The 10,000-nt window shown below is 37.0% G+C and overlaps 1 protein-coding gene across 5 annotated transcripts in view; it reads right to left on the bottom strand.

The window, feature by feature from the left end:
• LOC121373923 (regulator of G-protein signaling 22-like) overlaps nt 1-6,744 on the bottom strand; it is a 106,419-nt gene extending 99,675 nt beyond the window's left edge. For all 5 annotated transcript variants that reach the window (XM_041500739.1, XM_041500740.1, XM_041500741.1 and 2 more), the window contains exons 1-3: nt 6,660-6,744; nt 1,889-2,016; nt 1,355-1,383 (exon numbers count right to left, since the gene is read on the bottom strand). In XM_041500739.1, coding sequence (XP_041356673.1) covers nt 1,355-1,383; nt 1,889-1,919 — 60 coding nt within the window. In that variant the 5' untranslated portion in view covers nt 1,920-2,016; nt 6,660-6,744. The remainder of the gene's footprint in view (nt 1-1,354; nt 1,384-1,888; nt 2,017-6,659) is intronic.
• Nucleotides 6,745-10,000: the final 3,256 nt, after the last annotated feature.

The raw sequence follows: 10,000 nt of genomic DNA, 5'->3' as shown, positions 1-10,000 counted from the left end.
ACATAAACAAAAAACCATGTACCACGGAGCAATGGTTGGAATTAAATATCAAATCCCTATTAGCACAGTGAAACCAGTCTACACCGGATCATGTCGGGGACCTAATATTTAGACAGGATCCGGTATTTAGAGGGTCACGTTTTAGAATTTAAAACATTCAGGATCATGAAACGTGTCTGGTTTTGACAGGATTCCAGTTGGTTCAGGGTCTGGTTTAGGTCTCACTACACAGATGTCATCTGCCATTGAAATCCATGTTAAACTGCCCAACTTCAAATGAAGATTGCCAATAGAACAGGTTCTCGTCGACACTAACAACATACACCATTGCGAACATACATTATATAAGCATTTATTTCTCAGTTTTTTGTCACATGACCACATCTGGCTGTAGTACTCTGGTTCTCTTGAACTATACACCCATGCCCCAAAAGGTCAATGCACAATATTACAAAATAACATGGGCAAAATACAGCCAGAAGGTTTACCATTAAACATACATATTGTTTCACCATTTCCTAGAAGTGAATATGTGAACTATAACATGTGTCACAATTAGGAACTATAGTGGACCGTGATGGATGAACTTTCAATCAGAAGTGAACTGTATAGTGAGACCTTAGACAGGTTTCACTGTATTACATTATAATAAATATATGAAACCATTGTCACATACGTTTCCATTGTAAATATATCCAGAACCCCTCTTAATCCTTTATAAGATTAAACATATTTTTACAAAATGATTTATGAAAGTTTTTAGAATATGACATATTTCAAAAACCAATTCAAGTAAAAATGTAGACATATGATAGAAAACAAAGAGCCACTTATTTGGACCAATATAGTTTCATTTGTATTTACAGTTTTTATGAAGAAATGAAAGTTATTATCATATAAATGAGTTATTAGAAAGTTGAACTAATGATTAAAATAGACACTGAAAACTTCACATCAACAAACAAAGAAGAAGTTTAGTTTGTTTAACTACACCACAAGAGCACATTGATTTATTAATCATCGACTGTTGGATGTCAAACATGTGGTCATTTTTATGTATAGTCTTAGTGAGGAAACCCGCTAAATTTTTCCATTAGTAGCAAGGGATATTTTATATGCACCATCCCACAAACAGGATAGCACATACCATAGCCAGAGATATACCATTACCAATCGTGTCACAATAACATTGCAACTTTCTTAAATTAAAAATATTTCCTTCTGCTTTTCCCCCTGTTCTTAATAAAATACATGAAAAATTTCATATTTAACATTCCTATTTTCAAACACACCATGGCATTTGCTTTTTACTCATTTGGTATGTTGAAAGCTAAACTGAAAATATTGTACTTACCACATCATTATATTCTACTATTGGAGGAGCTAAAATAAAAATAAATAAATTTTTACAAATATTTTATTGTGAAAGAAAATTAACTTTAAAATCTGCTTTAAAACTAAGTTAGTAGCAAGTTAATTGGTAAGCTTTTTAAAAAGTTTAAATATTATTATATGAATAAAAAAAAAAAAAAGAGAGAGAAGAAATAAAAATAAAACTGGTGATAAAAAGTACCGCGTAAGTCAATATTTATTAGCTGATCAGGTTACCCAAAAAATCTATATTTTTTAGTCTGGCTTTACAGTCATTTAATGTTTATGAATAAAATAAAAAAGCATACATAAATTATTCATTGATGTATGATATAAAATATTTTACCACAAATAAAATTAATCACAACATATATGTGTGGATATTTTTGTTTGTTAACAAATAAGATTTTTTTTTTTTTTTTACAAAAAGATAATATCAAGTTAAAAAATATACAATCAATTATCAATTTTTATTTGTAATTAACTTATAATTAAAAAGTTTACTGTTAGAACTTACCAATTTGAGCTCGCTGGACAATAGTCGTCATGGTTCAGCGGTCATACAGAAATCACCATCTTGAAAGTACAGTTATTCTGGTAAAAAAAGAAATCCTCTGCAGACTTTAAATCCAGCAGCTCTCTCACCTGTCAAAAATAATTACAGGTGTTCTCATATAAAAACTCTTATCAACTTGAGGAGAGGCACAGAGGCATGTCAAAAGACAAGGAAGCACATGAGCCAGTTTGCCTGGCGAAACAAACTGTGAGACCCGGCTAAGCTAATCCACATCTAAGTGGGCTGATCACCGAGGACACGTTGAATCACAGCTGACCGGCGTATTAACGTTCGTAATCACCGTAAATCAAAAACACTTCAAGTGTGCCGTTACAGTCCAAACGGTCGCCTGCATCATGCCGTCATAGCGACCACTTATTGATCAGTGGGTCGATTGGTTTATCAGTGTTTGAGTGACAGATAAGATTATCAGAACGGAGGTATTGTTCTCAAGTACGAAAATGGACTTAATTCCGTCTGTGAACTTCTGTTTACTGGGTATTTAGCAGCCCGTGTTGTGTTCCCTCAAGACAGCAACATTCATACAAAAGCACAAAAAGATACAATTGATCCATTGTAAATGCACAAGATTTAGGGCCTGGTTCTTTTGTATCTATTTCTGTGGTATCAATCTGTTCTAGTTCAATAAAGATGTTATCAGCGGATAAATTCTTGTGTGCTGAGCAAAACATGTGTTTTGTTGTCTTCCTTGCTTTACTTGACGCATTAACATTGTAACGGAATATATTCTTATGGTTATTTGATAAACAGTTAATAACAACCAGCCATTAGTTGTGATGCCAAAATTATGGACTCCATCACAAATCTAAACTCAGAGGCATATATCATGGGAGGAATTAAGATGGAGAAAGAAAGAAGGAAATGCTTTATTTAACGACTCACTCAACACATTTTATTTAAGGTTATATGGTGTCAGACATGTTTAAGGACCACAAAGATAGAGAGAGGAAACCTGCTGTTGCCACTTCATGGGCTACTCTTTTCGATTAGCAGCAAGGGTTAGATCTTTTATATGCACCATCCCACAGACAGGGTAGTACATACCACAGCCTTTGATATACTAGTTGTGGTATACTGGCTGGAACGGGAAATAGGAGTTAAGATTGAGAGGCAGATATTTTTGGGCACACAAATGTTACCTAGCACTGACAAGCCAAAAGCATGGAAGGGGCATACGCATATCCCTCAGTTTGTTTTAATTTACTTGAACACCAATATAAGTACATTAAAAATTATAGCATACCTTTAACCCCCATCCACGCCTGTATCCACCCTTGGTATTTATGAGAACATTAATAAACAGTTAAAATATTGTTATTATTGTAAAACAACAGTATTTTTTAAATTACATATGATATATAAAACAAAACTAGATTAAATAAGACAATACAATACAAATACAAATACTCTTCCCCTCCAAAGTGAAACTACATCCTGGGGTTGTGGGTTGATGTGTTATGGGTCTTGACTGGATTATAATTGTATCCTTGTGCTATCATCACCTCCAGTCTACCAACTGAGTTAACAAGGAAAATCCCACAAGCTTTTCATTAATTTCATTTCACTTATAGTTATTTATGTGCTTCTATCCAATTAAGCTTAAAGCATGTTGTCCTGGGCACACACCTCAGCTCTCTGGACTGTTTGTTAGTGAGAGAGAAATCGGTGTAGTGGCGTTACAGTCACACCTACCCACTGAGTTGTTAAACTTGCTCTGGGTGTGAGCCAATACCAGGAGGCAAACCCAGTACCTACCAGCCTTAAGTCTGATGGCTTAACCACTACACCACCCAGGCTAGTTTTTGCAAATATTAGCCTCCCCACCCTCATTTTTGTGTTATTAGTTTATTATCCCCAGAAACATAGGTATGCCAAGGCTGGGGAGCCCTGATTCATCACCGTACATTTTTCTTCTTGACCGGCCTCGGTGGCATCATGGTTAGGCCATCGGTCTACAGGCTGATAGGTGCTGGGTTCAGATCCCAGTCGAGGCATGAGAATTTTAATCCAGATACCAACTCCAAACCCTGAGTGAGTGCTCCGCAAGGCTCAGTGGGCAAGTGTAAACCACTTGTACCAACCAGTGATCCATAACTGGTTCAACAAAGGCCATGGTTTGTGCTATCCTGCCTGTGGGAATCGCAAATAAAAGATCCCTTGTCGCCTGTCATAAAAGAGTAGCCTATGTGACGACAGCAGGTTTCCTCTAAAAACAGTGTCAGAATGACCATATGTTTGACGTCCAATAGCCAATGATAGATAAAAAATCAATGTGCTCTTTGTTTTTTCTTCTTTTACATTAACGATATGGGTTAACAAACACTAGTAAATTATATTTTTAAAATACCAACAGCAGGGCTCAAACTTATGATGGCACTTTTGTGCTGTTAGCAAAGCTCCTCAACAATGGCAAAATGTATACAGCTGGTGTATATTATTTGCTAGTATTTAATATTTGCACATTTGAAATACGTCTTCATACAGAAAAATAACCTTTCAGTCAAGTTTATTTGCTGCAAAAGTCACTTTAAAAACATTTGCCATAGACAGGCTCAAAATTGCAGTCCATTGGCCTTTTCGACCACTGCAATTTTTTTTCTAATTGCTGTGGGAGATAAATTCTTAAGTTCAAGCCCTGCAACACCAGTCTTTGCCATGAGCAAATCAAGCAAAATAGAGATCACTCTACAGAAATGGTGTTAGGCGAGCAATCACAAGTTTTAAAAACATTATTCTGCTTTCCTAAAACTTTCCAGGAGAGTGTGGGACAAGCACATGTGATCACTTGCCTTTTCTGACAAGAAGAAGTAGTTTGTTTTGTTTAACAACACCACTAGAGCACATTGATTAATTAATCATTGGCTATTGGATGTCAAACATTTGGTAATTCTGACTCGTAGTCATCAGAGGAAACCCACTACATTTTTCCTAATGCAGTAAGGGATCTTTTATATGCACCATCCCACAGACAGGATAGCACATACTACGGCCTTTGATATACCAGTTGTGGTGCACTGGCTGGAACAAGAAATAACCCAGTGGGCCCACTGACGGGGATTGATCCCAAACTGACCGTGTATCAAGTGAGTGCTTTACCGCCCCTTTTCTGAAAAAGACTTAACACTACTACATTACCCATAGCTCATCTTTCCTATCAATAAAAAAAAATCCTCACAGACTGTGCCAAAGACAATGTTAAAGCTGAAGTTTGTTTTGTTTTGTTTCATGATACCACTAGAGCACATTGATTTATTAATCATTGGCTATTGGATGTTAAACATTTCATAATTTTGATGCATAGTAGGCCTATTGGAGAGGAAATCTGATAAAAAATGTTCATCAGTAGCAAGGGATCTCCCACAGACAGGATAGCACATACCATGGCCTTTGATATACCAGACATGGTGTACTGGCTGGAAGGATTAATAGCCCAAAGACAATGTATGCTGAACATTCTACGTTTTAAATCACATGTATGTAAAAGTTGTTATTGCAATGTTTACACAAATATTTCATTTGTTTGTTTAAACATGTGAAAATTCTATAAAATTTGGCAATTACATGCCTAATATGGACACATTTCTTTAATTGGTCCACAGTAAAAAATACACCTGTGCAATTATCACTATTTCTGGTAAAGTTTTACTTTTGTATAGCAAACTACAGGTATTTTATGATGTTGGGAGGGGAGGAAGGGATGGGTTCTCACTTAAGTAACAAATGAAAGGGTTTTTTTTTACAAAAATATTTAAAACAATTATTAATGATTTGTTTAAATGTTTCATAAACAGTATAAAATAAAACAACTTCTCTCTTCATCCAAAACTTTCATTTTAGTTACCAATTATTTGACATCAATATTACGTTTAGAACTGTACCATACAACTTATGCCAATATGTTGTAGATCATGTCTTTTCATTATTGCACACCATCTGTGTTATTCTGGATGTTACAACAGGTAGTGTCAGGGTAGTACTTAGATAGGGCAAGGCCAGGGGCAGTCTCCCCCCCCCCCCCCCCCCCCCCCCCACTACAAAACCCCATGATGAAGTACCCTTTACCTTAGCCCGAATACTCTGCTGACTGAGAGCTAGACAGACATTTAAACGGTTATGATTACTCTCTGCTGCCAGAGATAACTGAATAGTGAAAACACGAAATGGTTACCTACCAAATGGTAGGCAAAGATTTCGGCTCTAATACAACAAAAATTCTATATTCAATGCTAAATACCTTTAGGCCTACATCGATCATTTTCGAGTTCACCAATAACAAATATTTCACATATTAACCACTAATACACATACTACAGGAAGAAACCAGTCAACACCAAAACATAATTATTACTGTTACAATTTGTTAGTTTATTTATCTATGATTCTATCTGATTACATATTATAATAGTGATCATCATGAAAGAATAAATTTCACCCATATCCCATCATAATGCAAACATTTAGTTCTTTTTAGGCATGTAGGAATTATGACCCTTTAGATGATTTTTATTTATCCACCTGTACATAAATGAAAAAATGTGCCTGTGTCCCGTACTATAATGTGTGCTTCTTCCCCCTTCCCCTTCCCCATCACTTCACATATCGCCTACTTTTAAGCCATTTAGTTTTGAACCTGTTGAATAACTAGTGACATTGAATATGTCAAAATTTTATTTTGATATTTATTTGTAAACAATAGTTTTATATGACTTACCACTTAAATGTTTCGAGTTACCTCGCTCTTATCATTGTTGGTTACTATAGAAGTCGATTATGAACAACACTGGGGTAACCGGAAGTTACGATACGTTGTCTAAATATTACAGTCGTAAGCCAAAAGTATACATTTACCCATGGATGTGTCCTTATCAAGTACGTAAACATTACCTGTATGGTTTGTTTTTCACCTTGAGTACACTCATAATGCAGCATTAGTTTGCAGAAAATTACCTTGTAATTTTCTAATTATTACTGACTACTACAATCAACAAAATATATAATATACATTACAGTACCTCTAGTTGAATAGTAAAGACACGTTCTCTTGAAGCTGATTTGAGGGATAGGCTTAAAAACGCACTAAAGTCAAATGAAACAAGTAGCCTACATGTAGTTATTTCACTGGGGTAGCCGGGTGTGTTGGTGGGGTAGGCCATGAATGCCATGCCCCTAATCACACATTTTTCTCTACCACTTTTTTTTATATTTTTGCCTGTCGCTCTGGACATAAAACAACTCACCGAGTCGGACAGTAATGTCTTCCCCCAGCCCCTTTCCCAATATGCGCTCCCAGTATAAAACCCTGGCTACGCCAATGAATTATTGCCGCATGTCATGATCAGGTAACCATATCCACAGTATGGATGCTATCGATAGGGTGGTCGTAATTAAGAATGTGTATGAAAACAAGCGGTGATCTGTGTGTAAACGTCTCAGTGAACAGGGGCTCCTTTTACGCTTGCACTTGTTACAGAGGGTATACAATCTACTTGTACATACATGTAGTAATATACACAGGTTAAGAAGTGCGCCTAGGTCGCACACTTTAATGGCTTTGGTCCATTTTTCTTGACAATCAGCGGGTGATTTACATTTGAAGCATTGCTGCCACCTCAGACCTGTAGAAGCCCAAATTTATTGGTACGGTAATTTTGAAGTCAACACGTGTGACGAATGTGAGATAATGAGTCAATGCTCCCACCTACCTCCAACATATATTTAATAGATCCTCTTTTCTATATTATCGAGTATTCTGAAGCAGGAATTTATATTTCGATGACACTGTTTGGCGATACATGTATTATATTTTGACCAGGATTAACATCATGTAGTATCAGGCATGGAGGAACCGAGTGAACATTGGAAGAGAACTAACCGATTGAGAAGGCTAACTGATCCTAATTTCTACGGGGTTCGAGGAAAGATCCTGTAAAAAATAAAAAAAAAAAAAAAAATTAAAAACCGACTGTCCTGAAATTAAGTTTCCTGCATTCTTCAAGTAAAACCTATCGTGACAAATGCTGGTAGCCTAAATGCCGAAGTATGTTGGGGTTTGTGTGTATCCGCGGTTGTAGGTTGTGCTCATGACGGGTGCCGCCGGTTGACAAAATGTGCTCACTTTTCGCTAACACCTAATATCACTCATCACTCATAGGAGGACGGGCTCCCGTTTGTGTGTGTGTGTGGGGGGGGGGGGGGGGGGGGGGTAGGCTGGCTTTTGCCAGAATTATAATTTAAACGAAAATGCTCGAATCTCGATAACAACATTTATTCATATCTGTATTACTACCAAACAGCTTTATAGGGTTGCAAACGAATGACTACGTATTTTTACATAGATTACAACTAATTTTGAGGGTAGGATGATGGTACGCTTATGTCATCACTGCTTTACAGTGATCCATGCATACAATCACAGCTGTATATACTCCATTGAGCTCTGTCCTGTGCAAGTTTGGGTTTTCTCAATCTGATTAAAATTAGCTCTACTGGTCTGCCAGTAGATCTAACAGCATTGTGAGGACTCCCATGTCCAGGTGACATTGCATCTAATAACAATTTAAATATCGACCAATTACACTTCGTCCTTTTATAGCGTTATTCGGGAGCATACATATTCTAAAAATATCGGGCGAGACTATTTATGCAATAGGCGAACTTGTTGGTCTATTTCATCATTAAAAAACAGGGGGGAAAGTGCAGTAATAAACTCTGGGTTGTATACTAGTATAAACAGATTTTATGGCTATACCATTACGGGGTTTTAAACGTCTTGAAACGAATTTTATATAAAATTTTATATTGAAATTAGTTTCCGGCATACTTCGTAATTCACCCGAATCATTTCGTATACCCTCGGCATAATCCCGAATGTTTTCAAATTCTTTTCAAATCACTGGTATCATTTTGCAAGTAAGGTTTTGATTGGTCGAATGAAAGGTCAACTGGACATGAGCTCCAACGGGGTGCTGTTAGATCCACAGGTAATTAACCAGTGGAGCTAATTTTAATTAGATTGGGGTTTCCTGAGCTAGTCTTGGGAGTAGCAATCCACCTACGGACGATGCAAGAGGGATGAAACGCCCTGTTACGATCTTCTAGGGGAGTGGATCATGGAAGCAATCGCGACTTTGCGGGTGCGTGTGCAGGAATTTTAGCAATGGTCTAGACTGTGGCGAGCGACATTTATGGGAGTCCAGACATGCTCCTCCGAAATTTTTTTTTTTTTTTTTTTAAATTAGAGAATTTGCTTCAGCATGGGGGAGGGTTCAACCTCTAAAACCCACACCATGTACACACTCCTTCTTTGCCTAACACATCCTTTGCAGAAATACGAGTGCAGAAATACTCATGTGCAGAAATACTCATGTGCAGAAATACGAGTTTGATAACAGAATACGGTTTTGTCATTCAGATTTCTTTGTTGTTGTTTTTGCTGTCTTCTTATTTTTTGGTCGTTGTAAATGGAAAACCAAGCCAAACATCCCAACAGTCGGGATGCTATCAACATGGTGGTTGTAGTGGATGTGCATGAGAGCAAGCGATGCCATTCTGATCTGTCCAATGCTAGTTCGCATATATACTACTCAAAAGAATTTAAGGGTCAAAAATTTATAACCAAATAAGTTTCAGAATGTATTAGATTGATGATGTAAACTACACCAATTTTTTTTTTTATTGTTCCATATTTACAAAAAAACACAAATAAACGTCACTGTATACAAGAAAGTCACATGACATGCTGTCAAAGTTGAAGGTTGTCAAACATGGATTTTACACATTAGAACATTCGTTTAATAGTGTGTGAATCCACCCCTGGCGCGAATACACTCGACACATCGTTGCCTCATGCTGTTGATCAGACGTCTGAAGAACTCTTGGGGAATGGCCTGCCACTCTGCCATAAGAAGTTGACCCAGATCATGAAGGTTGGCCGGAGGGGCATGGTTATCTCGAACTCTCCTGCCTAATTCGTCCCAGGCGTGCTCTATTGGGGACAAGTCAGGCGAATATGCTGGCCAATCCATCCTGGCAATACCTTGTTGTCTGAGAAAG

This window comes from Gigantopelta aegis, chromosome 6, assembly GCF_016097555.1.
Source record: "Gigantopelta aegis isolate Gae_Host chromosome 6, Gae_host_genome, whole genome shotgun sequence".
Lineage (NCBI taxonomy): Eukaryota > Metazoa > Mollusca > Gastropoda > Neomphalida > Peltospiridae > Gigantopelta > Gigantopelta aegis.
Note: the sequence above shows the minus strand (reverse complement) of the source record. Positions and strands in the feature narration are given on the sequence as shown.